Source organism: Stegostoma tigrinum, chromosome 8, assembly GCF_030684315.1.
Source record: "Stegostoma tigrinum isolate sSteTig4 chromosome 8, sSteTig4.hap1, whole genome shotgun sequence".
NCBI lineage: Eukaryota > Metazoa > Chordata > Chondrichthyes > Orectolobiformes > Stegostomatidae > Stegostoma > Stegostoma tigrinum.
The window spans coordinates 65,016,496-65,036,752 of NC_081361.1; the positions used below are offsets into that span (position 1 = coordinate 65,016,496).

The 20,257-nt window shown below is 40.4% G+C and overlaps 1 protein-coding gene across 4 annotated transcripts in view; it reads right to left on the reverse strand.

Annotated features, from left to right (window-relative positions):
* LOC125456558 (fizzy-related protein homolog) overlaps positions 1-20,257 on the reverse strand; it is a 53,914-nt gene that overhangs the window by 7,738 nt on the left and 25,919 nt on the right. For all 4 annotated transcript variants that reach the window (XM_059647948.1, XM_059647946.1, XM_059647947.1 and 1 more), the window contains 7 exons: positions 18,345-18,472; positions 17,357-17,439; positions 14,309-14,492; positions 6,280-6,345; positions 4,622-4,724; positions 2,854-3,038; positions 2,233-2,466 (listed from right to left, as the gene is read on the reverse strand). In XM_059647948.1, the coding sequence (XP_059503931.1) occupies positions 2,233-2,466; positions 2,854-3,038; positions 4,622-4,724; positions 6,280-6,345; positions 14,309-14,492; positions 17,357-17,439; positions 18,345-18,472 (983 nt within the window). The remainder of the gene's footprint in view (positions 1-2,232; positions 2,467-2,853; positions 3,039-4,621; positions 4,725-6,279; positions 6,346-14,308; positions 14,493-17,356; positions 17,440-18,344; positions 18,473-20,257) is intronic.

Sequence of the window (20,257 nt, forward strand, 5' to 3'; positions counted from 1 at the left end):
GCTGTATAGGGTCCTGGTGAGGCCACACCTGGTGTACTGTGTGCAGTTTTGGTCTCCTTACTTGAGAAGGAATATAATAGCACTGGAGGGAGTACAGAGGAGATTCACTCAGTTGATTCCAGAGTTGACAGGGTTGGATTATGAGGAGAGACTGAGTAGGCTGGAATTATATTCAATGGGATTCAGAAAAATGAGGGGAGACCTTATAGAAACATAAGATTATGAAAGGAATAGATGAGGTGGAGGCAGGGAGGTTGTTTCCACTAGCAGATGAAACTAGGACTAGGGCATTGCCTCAAACTAAAGGGAAGCAGATGTAGGGCTGAGGTCAGGAGGAACTTCTTCACCCGAAGGGTTGTGAATCTGTGGAATTCCCTGCCCAGTGAAGCGGTTGAAGCTACCTCGCTGAATGTTTTCAAGGCAAGGCTAGATAAATTTTTGATCAGTAAAGGAATTAAGGGTTATGTTGTGTGGGTGGGTAAGTGAAGCTGAGTCTCAAAAAGATCAGCCATGATCTTATTAAATGGTGGGGCTCGCTCGAGGCGGGTGGATGGCCTACTCCTGATCCTACTACTTATGTTCTTATTAGAAGCAGGTGAGAGGAGGATTACTAGATTGATTCCAGAGATGAAAGGCCTACTTTATGAAAAGTTGAACAGTTTAGGCCAATGCTGTCTGCAGTTTAGAAGAATGAGAGAAAATCTAATTGAGGTATAAAAGATGCTAAAGAGGATTGACAAAGTAGATGTAAAAAGGATGCTTCCTAAGCTAGGCAATCTAGAACAAAGAGGTCCTATTTTTAGCATAAAGGGGTAACAGATTTAAAAGAGGTAACAAGAAATTTCTCCTCTCGAAGAGGTCATGATTCTGTGGAACTCGTGACCCCCAGAGTGTGGTGGATGCTGGGATATGGAGCAAACTAAGGAGGCGACAGATTTTTAATTCGTAATGGGTTGAGGAATTATAAAGAGAGCGTGGGCAGGAAAGTGGAGTCGAGGCAAAGGTGAGATTCATCATGTTTGTATTGAATGGCAGAGCAGCCTGCAGGGGCTGAAATTGCCAAACGTTGCTCGTAGTTATGGATCAGTCAAGACTAACAAGCATAACACTGTAGGACCGAATACAGTGGTATAGCTGCTGTTTGGGAACCTGGCTAGAAGTCAGAACAAAAATATAAGAAGCAGCATGAAGCTAAAGCACATCATTATCTTCACCCCCAGCATCTACCCCTCAAAGTTCACTCAGCTGCATATAGACAAGGTAAATGACAAAGTGCCTCTGATGTCAAACAGCAGGTTTCTATGTACACCACATCAGTATATCAGCAGCTTAACGTTTTTAAATTTTACTAGGTTTACGTTTAATCTTAAACTTAGGACTCAGCTGCAGGATTTATTCCCAAAAAACTGACTTTATAAATTGGTTTCGAGGGATCAGCAGAAGAAAATGTCTGGATTGCCAGTTAGGAAACATAATTAATGTTGGAATATGGATGCAAATCCACATCAAGCAGACAATTAGAAATCCTGAAGGAGGTTATTGAACAATGCACCTGATGAAAAGTGCATTGCTGGTCCTGCATAAGCATCCACAAACAGAACAGTCTATGAATCTGTGGCCAGATCAAGCACTTCTATTATAATCTGTTCATGTGGAGAAACATGCTTTGTTCTACAGTGCCGCTTTCCTCAGCTAGACATCCTTTGTTTCAAGTAATATTGTAGTCTCTTTTCATACTTTTTAAAAGCAAAGGGCGAGAGTTGGAGGAAGAAAATACTTTTATAAAAACCCAATTCTGAAATCCAAGGACAAGCTCCTAACTTTTGTCTGTAATAGTTGTGTGTTTGGTTAGGCACACTAAATCATCACATCACCCTAATGCTGCTGCGTAAGTGAAAAACAGAGGCTGCCCTCATTAGGGAAGTATTAACAACAAGTTCGGTAGAAAAACATCTCAGAATTCCTGGTACAGAACACTGTAATCAAATCTGTTTAAAAGATTCAGAAGTCTCCTCACATATGACTTCCTTGAACTTGGTGAACTTTGCAGAAGAAAGCAAGTTCCTGGGTAATCACATTCCTTTACATAATCAGTTCCAAACTGGAAAACGTAGTTAAAATCCATTACTTGGCAAAACGAAAACTCCATCCGCCCCCGACGCCCACCGCCCCCCCCCCCCCCCCCCCACACACACACACACACACACACAGAGTTTAATGGTAAAAGCTCACCAATTCATTTGCGTGCTTAGACCAGGCAAGATTGCAGACTTGAGAGCCTGTGTCGACGCACTGCAAGGGCTGGCATGTCAGTGTGTTCCAGAAACGAATGCAGCGATCAGCAGTGCCCCCTCCTGATGCCAGAAGGCCATGCTGATGAGGAGACCAGGCAATGGCCTTTACTGCTGCTAAATGTTCTGTGTATTGCTGGACTGGGCTCAAACTGGAATTGTTCCATACAAAGAGCTGAAAGAAAAATAAAATCCGCTTGTAAAACAAAAGACCAACAAAAAAGTAAAAATGGATATTCAGCAATGACTGTAACATCACAAAAGCTTAAGCCACTATATTAGTCATCTGACCCCAATTCCAATGGGAATTTTTAAATGAAATTTGAAAGATTCCATCTCCTCCATCATTTGCTCAGTTAAGCAGCTATATCAAGAGTGATAATAGCAGAAGGTAAATATCACAAGGCCATTTCAGATTTCCGATTTTTGCAAAGCTCTCTCCTATTCCTGGCTGTATGAGTGTACAAATTCTTACTACGCTTGCCTTGTGTTCAATGGACAAAATGAATAGGTTTGGACTAAACCCTAGATTTTGGATACCACCGGAACGAATGTCAGGTACCTTGTTATCGTTGCCCCCAGAAGCTAAGTGCTGGTGATCAGGAGACCACTTTAAACCACAGACTTCCTGCCTGTGGCCCTGTAATCGCCGCTCCATCTGAAGTGGAGGTGTTCTCACATCTCTCTGTAGAATGAGACGGTCCCGACTTCCTGATGAGAGTTGATCAGCATTCCAAGCCAAAGCCCCTATACATTAGGCAACACAGTAATACTATTTGTTTTTTCAAAAAAGTAGCTTTTGTGTTAGTGACTACTTTAGTCTCTTCTCTCTTCTTTCATAACTGTTGTGAAATCTATAAGCAGTAAAGGCCTTAATGTCTCAGTCGCCACCTTCTAACTGACACACTGTAGATTAGTTTAAATCAGTGAACATCTAAAACGTTTAAAGTTTGTGGCAGATGTGTTTAATAAAGGTTAATATATATCAACGCAACAAGAAATCTGAACAGTTACGTTTTTATATAACACACTGTACATGAAACAAAAGTACGTTTGCATTATTTAATAATAAAATAATGCAAATATCTTTTTTATTCTAGTTATTTTGATATTAAGCCTGTGCTCTTGAAAAAGAGAGTTTCACAAAGACACAACAGGTGCATCAATAATCAAAGTCCATCATTTGAGCAAACAGGTGTACTCAATTCAAGGTCCAAATTTTGTAGGATTCTACCATAAAATCCCAAATGCACAAGATTAGAAAAATACAATTCTTATCCGTAGGGCTACCCCAGAATTTTATTAATGTTTACTCTTATGTTAAAGTGAAAGAATATTGGATGCATCCAAAGGAATCAACAGTTCTATCCAAGGCAGCTCAGTGTTAATTCTGCGGGTGTTAGGCATTCAATGACTTCAGTAGGGCCACCTTTTATTAGTGAGGCTATTAGGGCTGTATCCTAGACAATATCCTAGGCTTTTCAGAAAATGGTGAATAGTACAAACTGTTTGCAAAGTATACTATCACATTTTGGTTGTTCATCTTTCTTCCTACCAAGGTTATGCGAGACAAAAGACACAAACCATTTCAATATGGAGTATTGTCTGGGTTTAACACCTATGCATCTAGTTTAGGAACAGGAGTAGCTCACTGCATGTGTTCTGCTCATGAACTGAACCACAGCTGATCTGTATCTTAACTCCATCACACCCACCACTTTGGGTTTGTAACTAGTAATATTCTTCTCTGACAAAAAGAAAGATTCACCTCAATTTTGAAAGTTTCAATTGACCTATCATGAGCTATTGGGAAAACAGCTCCAGATTTATGCAGCTGCCTGGCATTGTCTCAGAACAGCTGAACTCAAAATTAACTTCCAGTAAAACAATACACTTGTGTCAGATTATAAATACAAATGTCTCAAAACAATCAAAATGTGTTCACATCAGAAACCTTCAAAACAGTTATAATAAAAACTTATATTGGTTATTATTTTTAATACGATGAACAAACCAGCAGTTTATAATAAATTTCCCATAATTATGGTTTTATTTAAATACATCTGTTCTTCTGTATTTTTTTTTAAAATGCCTCTTCTGTGAATCCTAAAACCAGGTGGCAAATCTGTGGAACTCATAGCTACAAAAAGCTGTGGAGGTCAAGTCATTGAGTGTTTTTAAGACAGAGATAAGTAGGTTCTTGTATAGTAAGGGAATAAACAGGTTTCAGGGAGAAGGCAGGAGAATGGGGCTGAGCAAACTCAGTGGGTCGAATGGCCTAATTCTGCTTCTATATCTTATGGTCTTATTATTGTTATAGCAATACTTACCAACTCTAGCTGAATGTCCATCAAGAGAACTCAGCTTTTTCCCAGCTGCCGCATCCCAGATCTGCACATATCCCTTATGGGTACCCACAGCTACAAAATTCCCCTGTGTATATTAAGAGATTGTTTGCATTAAGTTACTGAGACTGTTACTATGGAACCTTCTGCAGGTGGAGCATCTAGTTTTACGTAACGCCTTGAATGTAATAAAACATCTCAAAAACACATAGATTGATGTCCTACTCCCATAGTACATCAATGGTGCAGTTCCCCCTTGGAATGCTCAAAGCACAAGCTGGAGTTAAAACTTTCATCAGAATTTCCCTCTGTCCTAAACCCCCAAACCGTGCCTCCCCACAAATGATCAGGAACTCAGCGGTGATGGAGAAAAGGAGGAAGTCAACTTGTACCTCTTCATTCCACTAAAGATCTGTAGATGAAGATAGTCTGATCAGAAATGCTTGAATTAGTTGGAAGTCATAGCCATGCTATCCCTCATCACCCCTGGTATAGGAAGGCAGGTACTAAAAACAAATCATTCTTTGGATACATAATTGTCTTTCTCCGGTCAATGTTGCACTTTTCCACTATTTTGTCTTTAAAATTTAAGTTTGTAGAATTTGTGGTTTTGCTTTTCTTGAAAGTCAATTCCTGTACCGTTTCAAGTGACTTCATTCAATTAATGACAGATCATGAAACAGAAATTCTCAAGTCATTTTCTGTCTATTCACTCACTCGCTTTACCCAGTCAACTGGGTGATAATTCAGTTAACAATCAAAATTTTGCACAGATCACCCAACACTATAGCCCATTCACTCAAAATTAAATGCACTAAACACCAAACTGAGCAAAAATCATAAGGAATGGCATTAATAATAGCCTTTGGAGGTAAAATGTAAAGAAATATTTGAAAGTAAATCTGAATGAATTTGAAAGTATTCTATTGATATATTGGAAAGACTGAAACCATTGTTTTTGGTCTTCATTCCGAACCCTATTTCCAACTCATATGCACTCCTGGCTGGTCACCAACATTTTACCAAAATTCCCTCCCTTAAACCAGAGTTCATATGAAACTCTCCTTCCCATGTCTTAAATCATACTGACTCTCATTTACCTGTCACGCTTGTGCTCACTGGCCTATATTGACTGTCTGTCAAGCAACATGATGATTTTAAAACTTTCATCTTTGTTTTCAAATCTATCCATGAAACCTTGCTTCTCACTATCTCCAGCCCCAAATTGTGTCAGGATATCTGGGCTCCTCAAATTCTGGCCTCTTGTGCATTTTCGACTTTAATTAATCCACCACTGGCTGCTACATATTAAGTTGCTAGTTCACAAGCTCTGGGATTCCTCCCTTTGTATTTTTAGGTCACATTTCACTTTCAAATACACTCCTTAAAATGTACTACTTTAACTTTGCTTCTGGTCAACTGACCTAACATTCCCTTGTGTGCATTAGTGTGATCTTCATTACAGTGTGAAGCACCATGGATTTCGTAGTACTTTAAAGAATATATATAATTAAAATAAGAATAAGACAACGTTGTTTGTGTTACTGTGCAATAAAATTTTACGGATTTCACTAAGTTTTGATTTGCGAAACAAAAGGAATCAAATGCATCAGATAATCACCAAGACATTTGATTACACTCACCCTCTCATTCCAACAAACAGATGTAACAGAGTCACCATCAATTGAGAGATCACACAGTCTAGTGACCTAGGAAGCAAAAACATAAAACACTGCTAAGGTTTTAGCAAAGATTTGTAAGTCAGATTGTGGGTGAGCTTGTTGACATGCGCACTGAGCTGGCTTGTTTTTGTTCAGACGTTACATCGCCATCCTAGGTAACATCATCAGTGATGAAGTGCTGTTGTTCTACCGTGCTTGGAATTTACACTATCTGGTCCGTTATGGTGAGTAGTGTCATTTCAAGTTTTGATCTGTATGGCTTTGTATATGGTGTCCAATTCTGTATATTTGTCAATTGCATTATGGGTTGAGAACCATCCCTCTAGAAATTCCCATGAATATCTTTGTTTGGCTTGGGCTACTATATAGTTACACTATCCCAGTTAAACTGATAGCCTGCATTGTCCAAGTGTACTGATATTAAGGAAAGTTATTTTGCTGCTAGCTGACATTCATGTATTCTGATGGCGACTTTCCTTCCTGTTTGTCTGATGTCATGTTTGTGGCTGTCATTGCGTAGTATTTTGTAAACCACGCTGGTTCTGTATATTGTGGGAATGATGCCTTTAATCCTTGTTAGTGTTTGTTGTAGAGTGGCTGTGGGCTTGTGTGCTATCATGATTCCTAATGGTCTTAGGAATCTCGTTGTCAGTTCTGATATGTTCTTGACGTAAGGCAGTGTGGCCAGTGTTTTAGGGCATACTGTGTCCTCCGGATGTGAGTTTGCTCGCTGAGCTGGAAGGTTAGTTTTCAGATGTTTTGTCACCATTCTAGGTAACATCATCAGTGAGCCTCCGACGAAGCGCTGGTGTTATGTCCCGCTTTCTATTTATCTGGTTAGGTTTCCTTCGGTTGATGATGTCATTTCCTGTTCTTTTTCTCAGGGGATGGTAGATTGGCTCCGAGTCAATGTGTTTGTTGATGGAGTTCTAGTTGGAATGCCATGCTTCTAGGAATTCTCGTGCATGTCTCTGTTTGGCTTGTCCTAGGATGGATGTGTTGTCCCAATCAAAGTGGTGTCCTTCCTCATCTGTAAGGATATGAGTGATAGTGGGTCATGTCGTTTTGTGGCTAGTTGATGTTCATGTATCCTGGTGGCTAGCTTCCTGCCAGTTTGTCCAATGTAGTGTTTGTCACAGTTCTTACAAGGTACTTTGTAGATGACGTTCGTTTTATTTGTTGTCTGTATAGGGTCTTTTAAGTTCATTAGCTGCTGTTTTAGTGTGTTGGTGGGTTTGTGGGCTACTCTGATGCCAAGGAGTCCGAGTAGTCTGGCAGTCATTTCCGAAATGTCTTTGATGTAGGGGAGAGTGGCTATGGTTTCTGAGCCCGTTTTGTCTGTTTGTTTGGGTTTGTTGCTGAGGAATCGGCGGACTGTGTTCATAGGGTACCCATTCTTTTTGAATACGCTGTATAGGTGATTTTCCTCTGCTCTGCGTAGTTCTTTTGTGCTGCTGTGTGGGGTGGCTCGTTGGAATCACCTATACAGCGTATTCAAAAAGAATGGGTACCCTATGAACACAGTCCGCTGATTCCTCAGCAACAAACCCAAACAAACAGACAAAACGGGCTCAGAAACCATAACCACTCTCCCCTACATCAAAGACATTTCCAAAATGACTGCCAGACTACTCGGACCTCTTGGCATCAGGGTAGCCCACAAACCCGTCAACACACTAAAACAGCAGCTAATGAACTTAAAAGACCCTGTACAGACAACAAATAAAACAAACGTCATCTACAAAATACCTTGCAAGAACTGTGACAAACACTACATTGGACAAACTGGCAGGAAGCTAGCCACCAGGATACATGAACATCAACTAGCCACACAACGACATGACCCACTATCACTCGTATCCTTACATACAGATGAGGAAGGACACCACTTTGATTGGGACAACACATCCATCCTAGGACAAGCCAAACAGAGACACGCATGAAAATTCCTAGAAGCATGGCATTCCAACCGGAATTCCATCAACAAACACATTGACTTGGAGCCAATCTACCACCCCCTGAGAAAAAGAACAGGAAATGACATCACCAATCCAAGGAAACCTAACCAGAAAAATAGAAAGCGGGACATAACACCAGCGCTTCGTCGGAGGCTCACTGATGATGTTACCTAGAATGGTGACGAAATGTCTGAAAACTAACCTTCCAGCTCAGCGAGCAAACTCACATCCAGAACCTCAACCTGAGCTACAAATCTTCTCAAAACTCACTAATACTGTGTCCTCTTGCTGTCTGTTTAGTAGGCACCTGTGGATGAAGTTGAGGAGGTAGCCATTCCCAAAGAAGATTTTCTATAGGTGCTCTTCGTCTTTCCTGCATTGTTCTGGAGTGTTGTGGCAAGTAGTGGCCCATTTAATGGTGTCTTAATACAGCTTTGTTTGTGGCTGTTGGGATGGTTACTGAGGATTTGGTCAGTGTGGGTTGTTTTCCTGTATACTGAAGTTTGGAACTCACCGTTCAAACTACTCTAATGTCCAGAAACGGAAGCTAATTGTTGTTTTCTTCCTCTCTCTAGTCAGGGAAAGTCCCAAATGATTGGAAAATTGCTGTTGTAACTCCCTTGTTTAAGAAAGGATCAAGGCAAAATATGGAAAATTATAGGCCGATTAGCCTAAGCTCGGTAGTTGGTAAAATTCTAGAATCCATTGTGAAGGATGAGATTTCTAAATTCCTGGAAGTGCAGGGTCAAATTAGAACAAGTCAGCATGGTTTTAGTAAGGGGAGGTCGTGCCTGACAAACCTGTTAAGAATTCTTTGAAGAGGTAACAAGTATGTTAGACCAGGGAAACCCAGTAGATGTTATCTATCTAGACTTCCAAAAGGCCTTTGATACAGTGCCTCACAGGAGGCTGCTGAGCAAGGTGAGGGCCCATGGTGTTCGAGGTGAGCTACTGGCTTGGATTGAGGATTGGCTGTCTGACAGAAGGCAGAGAGTTGGGATAAAAGGTTCTTTTTCGGAATGGCAACCGGTGACGAGCGGCGTCCCGCAGGGTTCTGTGTTGGGGCCACAGCTGTTCACCTTATATATTAATGATCTGGATGAAGGGACTGGGGTCATTCTGGTGAAGTTTGCCAATGATACGAAAATAGGTGGACGGGCAGGTAGTACTGTGGAGGTGGGGAAGCTGCAGAAATATTTAGACAATTTAGGAGAGTGGTCCAGGAAATGGCTGATGAAATTCAATGTGAGTAAATGTGAGGTTTTGCACTTTGGAAAAAAGAATACAGGCATGGACTATTTTCTAAACGGTGAGAAAATTCGCAAAACAGAAGTGCAAAGGGATCTGGGAGTGTTGGTCCAGGATTCTCTAAAGGTTAACTTGCAGGTAGAGTCTGTAATTAAGAAAGCAAATGTAATGTTGTCGTTTATCTCAGGGTTGGAATATAAAAGCAGCGATGTGCTTCTGAGGCTTTATAAGGCTCTAGTTAGGCCCCATTTAGAATACTTTGTCCAATTTTGGGCGCCATACCTCAGGAAGGACATACTAGCCCTGGAGTGTGTCCAGCGGAGATTCACATGGAGGATCCCCGGAATGGTAGGTTTAACGTATGATGAACGGCTAAGGATCCTGGGATTGTACTTATTAGAGTTTAGAAGGTTGAGGGGAGATCTAATAGAAACTTACAAGATAATGTATGGTTTAGAAGCGGTGGACGCTAGGAAGTTGTTTCCATTAGGCGGGGAGACTAGGACCTGTGTGCACAGCCTTAAAATTAGAGGGGGTAAATTTAAAACTGAAATGAGACGACAGTTCTTCAGCCAGAGAGTGGTGGGCTTGTGGAATTCATTGCCGCAGAGTGCAGTGGAGGCCGGGACGTTGGATGCCTTCAAGGCAGAGATCGACAAATTCTTGATCTCAAAAGGAATCAAGGGCTACAGGGAGAGTGCAGGAAAGTGGTGTTGAAATGCCCATCAGTCGTGATTTAAATGGCGGAGTGGACTTGATGGGCCGAATGGCCTTACTTCCACTCCTATGTCTTACGGTCTTATGGTCTTGAATTTAATCCCCGCGAGTAGGTTGTTGATGAGGTGGTGGGTCTCTTCTAGTTTGTCAAACGTGTTATTCACATACCGGATCCACAGTTTCGGTTGATGCGGGGGAGGGCAGTGTGTTCTAGACTTTGCATGACTGCCTCTACAGTGAGTCCTGAGATGGGTGACCCCCATGGGTGCGCCATTGATCTGTTTGTATACTTGACCATTAAAAACAAAGTGTGTGGTGAGGCACAAGTCTAGTAGTTTGAGTATGTTGTCATTGCTGGAGGAGCTGCTGGTCCGCGTTCCAGCTTCTTCTAGTAATGCGGCCAATGTTTCTTTGGCTAGTGGGATGTCAGTAGACATGAATAATGCTGTGACATCAAAGGATACCATAATCTCATCACTGCTGATTTTACGGTATTGAGGAATTCTTGGGCTGAGTGGATTGAATGGGATGATCCATCAGCCAAGTGTTTCAGTCTGTTGTAGGTTCTTAGCCAGTTTGTGTGTAGTTCTGCCCGGTAAGGAGACAGTGGGCCTGAGGGGGATGTCTGGTTTGTGTACTTCAGGAGGTCCGTAGAACTGGGGGATATTCATACCTTCTGGTTTCATTCTCATGTAGTCTGTGGTTATCTGTCCTGCATCCTTTCAGTCTCCTTCAGTATCTGGGTGATCCTATTGCCTTGCTGCAGTGTTGTGTCTATCGCCACCTGTTGGTAAGTGTTTGTATCTGTGATCAGTGCATGTGCTTTCTTGACAAAGTCCGGTATTTTCAATGTGCCCTTTGTCTGCTGGTAGGATTATGATGCTGTTGTCTTTCTTGAGCTTACCTAGTGCTTTTCTGTCTGTGGTCAGGGTGTCGCATTCGTTCCTTCAGTTTAGAGTGGGGATTATACTTTGTCGGATGGCTTAAACAAAAACCGAAAGAATTGCGGATGCTGTGAATCAGGAACAAAAACAAAAAGCTCAGCAGGTCTGGTAGCATCTGTGAAGGAAAAAGCAGTTAATGTTTCAAATCCGGTGACCCTTCCTCAGAATTTCTGTTAACTCTGTTTTTTCCTTCACAGATGCTGCTAGACCTGAGCTTTTCCAGCAACTTTGTTTTTGTCAGATGGCTTGTGTTTCGTCTGTGAGTCTGTTCTCTTTTAATGAAGTCTGTTCTGTCACATCTTTGTGGTGATGGTTCAGTCCATGTATTAAGACGGCTTTCTCAGTTTGTGAGTCGTTTGCTGAATAGGTTTCTTATCCGTGTATCCGGTTTGTTGTTGTCTTTGTCTTTGTGGTGGATCAGTTTGGTAAGTTTCTCCTGTAGCTCGTATCTCCTCTTAGTTTTGGTCCTGTGTTGTTTGATGATGATGGGCTGTTGTAGGGTTGTAGTCCATAGTGTGATCTTTGGTGTGAAATTTCCCATTTGTACTTGTTGAGTTGGTTATGGGCATCATTAATCGTTACCCATAGCATTCTGTCCCGTTCTGTTCAGTTATTTTGTATGCCTGTGGGTTTTTGGGTGGAGGTTTGTACTTCACGCTGTGGGGCAGTACCTGGTTCCTGAGGCATTCGTGGAGTAGGTGAAGTTGTTTGCGGGTAGCGCTCAGTCAGTTGGCGAAGGTTTCCCGTCGTTGGACAATTTTTAGCATGTCGTGCCTGCACATTCCCACAACATGCAGAACCAAAGTAGTTTACAAAATACCGTGCAATGACTGCCACAGGCAACATATCGGACAGACAAGAAGGAAAATAGCCATCAGACTGCACAAACATCAGCTAGCAGCACAACGACATGATGAACTTTCCTTTACAGTCAGTACACTCGGACAACAAAGGCTATCAGTTTAACTGGGGCAATGTAACGATAGTAGCCCAAGCCAAATATTGACACGCATGGGAATTTTCAACCCGTAATGCAATCAACAAACATATAGAATTGGACCCCCTATACAAACCCATACAGAACAGAACCAGAGATGACACTACTCACCGTGATGGACCGGGCAATATAAATTCCAAGCAGAGTAGAACAACTTTGCTTCATTGGAGGCCTCAATGATGTTACCTATCATGGTGATGAAAGGTCTCAGCAAAAACAAGCCAGCTTGGTAAATAAGTCATCCACCCCAAAACACTGCAACACATGCTTCTTTAAAGTGGTTTAATCCCTGAATAAGTCAATATATTTCTTCCCCAATTTAACACTAAGGGAAGTGAAACCATCAGGCGCAATATAAACCAACATGCACAAAGATACTGCAGCAAAAGTAGTGTAAATTGGTTTCTCAGAAAAGAATAATATTTGGGGCCCCTCTGCATTTAGATGCTTTTCACAGAAAATCTGTCTCAAATGACCAAACTCCTTTTGTCAGTTAAAAGCCCACTCAAAAAGCATCTGAAGGACATATTAAAACTGAAAGCAAAACGCCCTCACGAGGTTATCATATCACAAACAGCTGAAATTGACATTTTATTTTTAGATTTTAAGAATAAAAAGTCAAATGTTTAAAGACACAATTTAACAACAAAATAGGACAGCTCAGGATTGAGCCTCATAATTCAGATATTGGGAGTACTTTCAGAAATTATGGTACCTGTTGCCAAGAAATTTCAGTCAATGAAGCATAGACCCTGACTCAAACATAACATCAAAAGAAGAAATCAGTTTCAAGAATGCTGTATGTGTGTTGTTTCTGGACTTGCGAACTGATTGTTCGATTAGTTCTGAACAAAAGACTAAAAGTTAGTCTTTTACAGGTTATGTTCTCGTAAAGTATTAATTAGTTCCAAATACCAAAGCCAACAAAGGAACAGCATCACTTTCTTTACCATTCCTTCCTCCAACTTTTCTCAAATCTTCTAAGATTTGAGATCTCAACACGAGGTGAAACAAAGGAGGGAAGCTAGAATATTACCACTGCTTGTTCAAGACAGGTCTATTAAAAAGGTGAGGATTTTCTTTATATAAAGATGCAAAATTCATTTTAAATTTATAAAGCACAAGAGCAGATTTCCCTATCCCCAGACACCTTCTCCCCTTTCAACAAGATCTGTTGATGATGGTAGGTTCACAGACACTGGCTGATTCCCGGTGCCTTTTATATGAATATTTTTTCCTTGTGAGTTTAACCATTGAGCAGTGGCAAGCATACAACAGCCAGCTGCAGCCCTGTTGCCACCCAATATGTTGATCCAGCAGGAATTGAGAGTGGGAAGTCTGGCTGATCCCAGCAGGGATCAAGGGTTGGAGCTGTGGCTGATTTATCACCAACTCCAGGCCATTCCACCAACAACCCAGGGTTGGACCTCAATTGCTGTAGAGACAACAGGCTGAACCTTGGAACATTTTCATCTACACAAGGGCAGTTTACAGGTTTTAAAGTAGATATTGCACCCCACACACTTTTGAAAGAAAATAAAAGCCATCAGTTCTGGATACAATACAATTCTGGATATTCTGACAGCTAAATGAACGCAGCTTCTGCAACAAACATGGAAGCAGCCGCAGTTGAAGCTCTCAGCCAGAAAGCAATATATATTTATACATGAGGACAACATTGAACTGGACAGGTTTTGGGGTAGAGCAAAGTGGGAAGTTGAAGAACTAAAGATTCCTTACATTTACACTATTGGGGTTCTAAGAAACAGGAATGAGGCTCTCTCTTCCGGGAAAACAAATACACTGGGCATGATGCGAAAACCCCACAAAATCAAGCAAACATTAGAGTCAGAATGCTGCAGAGAAATACATTAAACGTACAACGCCATTGCAATTAAAAGAACTTCTACCACTTAGCGTTGATATCAAAGCCTTTGCTAATAACATACTGTACAATAGATCAAGCTATCCAGTGACCTGCATCTGTCCGAATGCACTGAACAGAATAACAAAATAAACTGGGTCTCAAGTGAAAATAAAAAGAAAAGTAGCTAACAGACTAAATTTTCAACAGAAAATTTAACGGGTCTTTGTTAGGGCTATCATGGTAGTCGACAGCACCTTACCTGACTGGTACATGCACTCCACAAGTAAACACACGCACCAAGACCAACACTTAGGACATTTGCTGCTGACCAATCCACTAGATTGAGATAAAAGTCGTCCTGCAGTTCTGGAGCATCCAGAACTTTAAATGGAATCTTTGAAATTTTTCTTGTTGGTTTCCGTGGTGACCGCAACAGCTTTTGACTGTTCAAATGGTAATAAGAAAGTTATATCAATAATTAGTTGATAAATTGATGTGACAACTCTATAAAATCTGCATATGACAAGTAAGTTCTGCCTTCGCACTCATTCAGACCAGACTCTCAATTTGGGACGTAAAATATCATTTTAAGTAAGTATCTCAGTCTCAATTTTTTTAAAAATTGCAATATGTTGCTATTTACTGCCATAACAGCAAGCCTAATGGGAAGTCCATCACAATTTTAAAACATATTTATTTCAGAGTTGCTTTATGAACCGGAGAGCACATTATTCTTCAGAGTTGCATTAATGTAATTGACGACGGTAAAGCGTTATAATACCTGCCAATCAGGAATTGGAACTGAAGGGGGAACTCAAAACAATAATCACCAGGGAGGCTGTACTGAACAAACGGTGTGAACTATGGAACAACAAATCCCTGGGCCCTAGGGTCTTGAAGGAAGTGGTTAGTGAGGTAATATACACTTTGGTTTTCATTTTTCAAACTTCACTAGATTCAGGGTAAATTCAATTACAATGGAAAATAGCTAATGTAATTGCTTTATTCAAAAAAAGTGATGGAGGGAGAAAACAGATCTATAGCTCAGCTGGCTGAACACCGTTCACACGGAAATGTTATAAGTTATTATTGAGGATGTCATAACAGAGCACTTTGATAAATTTAAGTTAACCAGTTACAGTCAGAAACAATGTGATTTTGTGAAAGAGAAATCATGCTTAACCAATTATTGAAGTTCTGTGAAGAAGTAACGTGTCTTGTGGAAAAAAGGGAGCCATTGGCTTTACTAACATGTTCAGAAGACATTTGATAAAGTTCTACAACATTGGTCAAATGTGGAAAATAATAGCCCATGGTGCAGGGCTTTACATATTGGTACAGACAGATGATTGGCTCACTTACAGGAAACAGTAGGCATAAATTAGGTATCTTCTAGTTGGCAAGATGTAACAAATGGTGTTCCATAGGGATTAGTGCTGTACCTCAACTTTTCATATTTATATAAAATTATTTAGATAAGGAGATTGAAAATAGGTGTAGCAAGTAATTAGAAAAAGTAATAGAAAGTTATAGTTTATCACAACAGGAAATGAAATTAAAAATAAGGAGTTTATGCTTCAGTTATACAGGATATGGATGAGACCACATCTAGAGTACTGTGTAGCCTAACATCTATTGTTGGAAAAATTTTGGTATCAATTAATGAAGTAATGACAGGACATTTGTAAAATCATAATAATGAAACATAGGCATCGTTTCGTGAAAGGGAAATCATTTATTAGAGTTTTTCAAGGAAGTCTCAACCAGAGCCAATAGATGTGTTGTATTTCCAATTCCAGAAAGAATTTGACAATGTACCACATGAAAGGTTGAGTGACAAGAGCCGATGTTGGGGGATAGCATACTGACGTGGATACAGAATTGGCTCATGGAAATAGTGAATGGGGATAAGGGATTCTTTTTCAGAGTGGTAACTCACGATCAGTGGGGTTCCATAGGGATCAGTGCTGGGACTGCAAGTGTTCGTAATATAAATATAAATAGATATGTATATGTATATAATATGACTTGGAGGAAGGAAGCAAATATAGTGCAGCCATATTTGGAGATGCCACTCAAATAGGTGGAAAGACAAGTTACAAGAAGGATGCAAAACAGTTTAAAGGGATACTGACAAGTTAAGTAAGTGGATGAAAAGAATTGGCAAATGGAGTATAATATGGGAAAATGTGAAGTTGTTCATTTTGGAAGGGGGAACAAAAGAACAGATTATTACTTAAATAGAGAAAAACTGTAGAAAGCTGCAATACAAGAGGGAATTGGGTGGAGCTGTGCAAGAACAAATAGCTAGCACACAAGGTGCTGCAGGTAATCAGGAAGGTTAATGGAAAGTTGGTCCTTATTTCAAGGGAGTTGGAGTATAAGTGTAGGGAAATCTTACTGCAACCATACAAGGTGCTGGTGAGAGCACATCTGGAGTACTGAGAGCAGTTTTGGTTCCCCTTATTTAAGGAAAGAGATAATTTCATTGGAGGCAGTTTCAGAGAACATTTAATAGATGATCTCCAGTGTGGAGGGATTGTCTTACGAAACATACACGATTCCTCAGAGGCCTGACAAGGTAAATGCAAGAGTCTAGGATCAGAGGGCATAGTCTCAGAATAAAGGGGTGTCAAGTTAAGACTGAGAAGAGGATGAATTCCTTCCCTGAGGGTTGAGTATCTTTGGAATTCCTTGTTACAGAAAGCTGGGGGCTGGGTACAGATTTAAGGCCAAGACAAATACTTATTCAGTACAGGAATCATGGATTTCAGGGAAAATACAGGAAAATGGGTGTGAGGAATGACAGATCAGCAGTGATCCTACTGAATGGCAGAACAAGCTCAATGGACTGAATGGCCTACTCCTATTCCTATTTCTTATGGTTTTACAATATTTATCTCAATTTTTTATAAAAGGATATAAATATACTGGAGGCAATTCAGAGAAGGTCTGATTTTCTCTTCTGTTCAGAATGGCTCCTCAAATCCCATTGCTTTGATTCTGGTTTTGACCACAAACTCTAATACTAATTCTTCCATTTCAAACATACCTGCTTGAATTTGTTCAAAATATTTGAGAATTATTTAGATGTATTATAGAGAAGACCACCAGCTTTGTGCACCAGCGCTAACTCGTTGCTAGAATGATCTAAAATCCATCAAGTTTTCCCTGAACAAATATTTTAAAAAGTATTATACGTGTACCAGTGCAAACTTCCTAGGTGAGCAGCAAAACTTTTCACCGTTAATAACATCACAGTCAATAACAAAGTTAACAACAGCAGGTACCTGGTGAGGCAAATTACCTTTTATTGCTTACGGGGGACAATGAATATGGAGAAATCTCATTCCCACCTTCAGTAGTGGACCTCTTTGTGCTCAAGGCATACTGCAAATAAAACAACCCGTAAGATGGATGAAAAATATTATGAAGTTAAAGTCACATTTTGCCATAATGAACAAGATATAGTGAAGAGGAATAAAATACTGACAAATGAAATTACTGTTCAGAATAGGTTTAAAACAACAGAAGATATGCTGAATTTAACCCAGTAATTTTAGTTTTGCACAAAGACATGATACATCTTTGTTAATCAACCATCAACACAAAACTAGAAAGTATCTGACTGCTGGCTTTATTCAAATGAATCTTTAGCTCCTTGACAAATCAACAGTTCCGTTACTTTTTGAACAGATCCACTTGGGAGCAAGCGGTGTCCAAAAATACAACTCTTAAAAGCTTTTTGAATCCAAAACACAAAAGAAATACAAGACAACATTGAATGCCAGGGATCCTCAGCATCTGCCTGAACTTCTAGAGCATGCTGTCTGAATCACGGCACCTTCACCCTAATGCAGCGCTCCCTCCGTACTGCAGCAGCATGCCAACCTGGACTGTGTTCAAGTCTTTGAACACGATTTGAACCCATGACATCGTCTCAGAATTAAAGAAGAAACATGCAGCAAAACATATCTATTTTCAGGTTTTGTACTTACTGTTATAGTAATTGAAGGGCTCCTAAATAAAAGAAAGTTTTAGAATAAAAAGCAAGCACAATTTTCATCCTACAATATTTCCTGCGTGCAGCAGAATGGATAAGAAGGCCACAGAACTACAAGTCAACTCCCAAGCATGGGCAGACCTCCCAGTTCTACTCTCGTTTACCATGGTCATGTTGGTGATATAACTCAGAAAAACATGAATAATTGAGGTCATGGGTGATTGATTCCAGTCAGAACAATCCATCCATAAAAACTATATTATTTAGCAGTTTCTTTGCATTGGGTACTTACTCTGAATAGATTCCTTCGCTCCTGCATTGGCATCTGGAATCTCCGATCTTCAGTCTGAGGATCACTCACTTTTTCAATGCCTGCTCCCAGTAGCTCATTCTTCAGTAAGGCAGCATATGCTACACCATCTGTTAGTGGATAGAGCACACCCCATTATTATAACATAATGGTATCATTCCAGATCACTGCAATTCGTTCACCATCTGAAATCATCAATTAAAACGAACAGAGGATGTCTCCTCTGACAATGAAATGCTGCAACTAAAAGCGGCTCTGTGCTCCATGCCATTTTGGCAGACATGGATTCACAAAGCAGCTTGAATTCAATAATGTGACAGGTAGCAATAAACAAAAACTTTCACTCTAGGCTGGCAAGTCAGTCTTAAATGAGAGATTCCTAAATGTTCGCAGGGTTGGTTAACTCCCTTCCTCAAATGATTTGTAGGTTAATAGGCTGGCATCACTGCAGAGCTACAAAGGCAATGCTTCCGAAATCATGTTGCTCTTTGATTCACTGCTGGGTCTTTCAATCCATTAAGAGAATAAATAGACAATTGGAGGAAAACAGGGGATATTGCAAGGAGTAACATCTCCGCTGTAATCAAAACATTCTTGAGGGAGAGTTTCAAATTAAAAATGGGGACTTGTGCAACTTTCAGGAATACCACTGAACAGAGAATAACACAGCATATTGATATTTCCACCAATTAGGATAGCCTATTTAATAAGTCACAAAAGTGATTGGTATTTTGTTGGATCAACAACCTCAGGGAAATAGGAAAGTAAATGAGAATTAAGCATTAACTTTGAAAACTTCAATGTAGCACCAAGCTGCTTGCTGCAGGCTCTTTTCTGCACACTCCGTCCTTCAGAATAAAAAGTCTCAGGCATACGTTGTTGCCAATTCTCAGTCTGTCTTAGCCACCCTTTAAATTCATTGATTCTATTTATTTAAAAGTGTCCTACGTTTAAAAAAGGTGGAGCCTGAGCTACCTAACATCCAAACAAAGCCATGGAATAGGACATAACTAGACTGATGCCAAATGTGATATATCCACTTAAATGATTTCACCTTACAGGCATCAAGTGAACACACAGAGCAATAATTATACAGCAACGGTAATATTTCAAACAGTCCTAATCACTGCTCAACTTAAGATTCAGATTCATCCTCATTAAATAAAATTATAAAGGCAGGCCACAGGGTACCTTAGGGCAAACGACACCTAGATTGGCTGGATGGTCAACAATGAGGAAAAAGATCCATGATTTCAGGAGGATATAGATGGATTGGATAGATGAACAGCTCAATGCAGATGGAATTTAACCCTGATAAGTAAGGGTTAAGGCAAACAAAACAGATCCTAGAAGGCAGCAGGACAGGTTAATTAGGTTAGTTAAAGCTGCAAGTAGGACACAAGATTATAACAGCAGAGAAGTTATGATGGAGCTGTACAGGACTTTGGGTTAAGTCAGAGCTGGAGTACTGTGTGCAGTTCTAGTCACCATACTGGAGATGGTGAACAGGAGATTCACCAAGATGTTGCCTGGGGGGATATAGCATTTTAACTAAGAAGAGATGCTGGATAAACAGGAATTTATTTTCTTCAGAGCATTCGGGGGACCTGATTGAGGTGTATAAGATACTGAAGGATGTGGACAGAATGGACAGAAAGCAGCAGATCCCCTTAGTTGAAGAGAATAATTAGGCAGCATAATTTTAAGGTGGAACACAGGAGGTTCAGTGGGAGATTGGGAAATCTTTTCACCCAGAGGGGGTTGGGAATCTAGAATACACAGCCTGGGAGCATAGTTGAGGCGGGAAACTTCAGAACTTTTAAAAATTACTAGGATGAGCGCTTGAAGTGGCATAACGTCCAAGGCAAATGAGCCAAGTGCTGGAAAGTGGGACT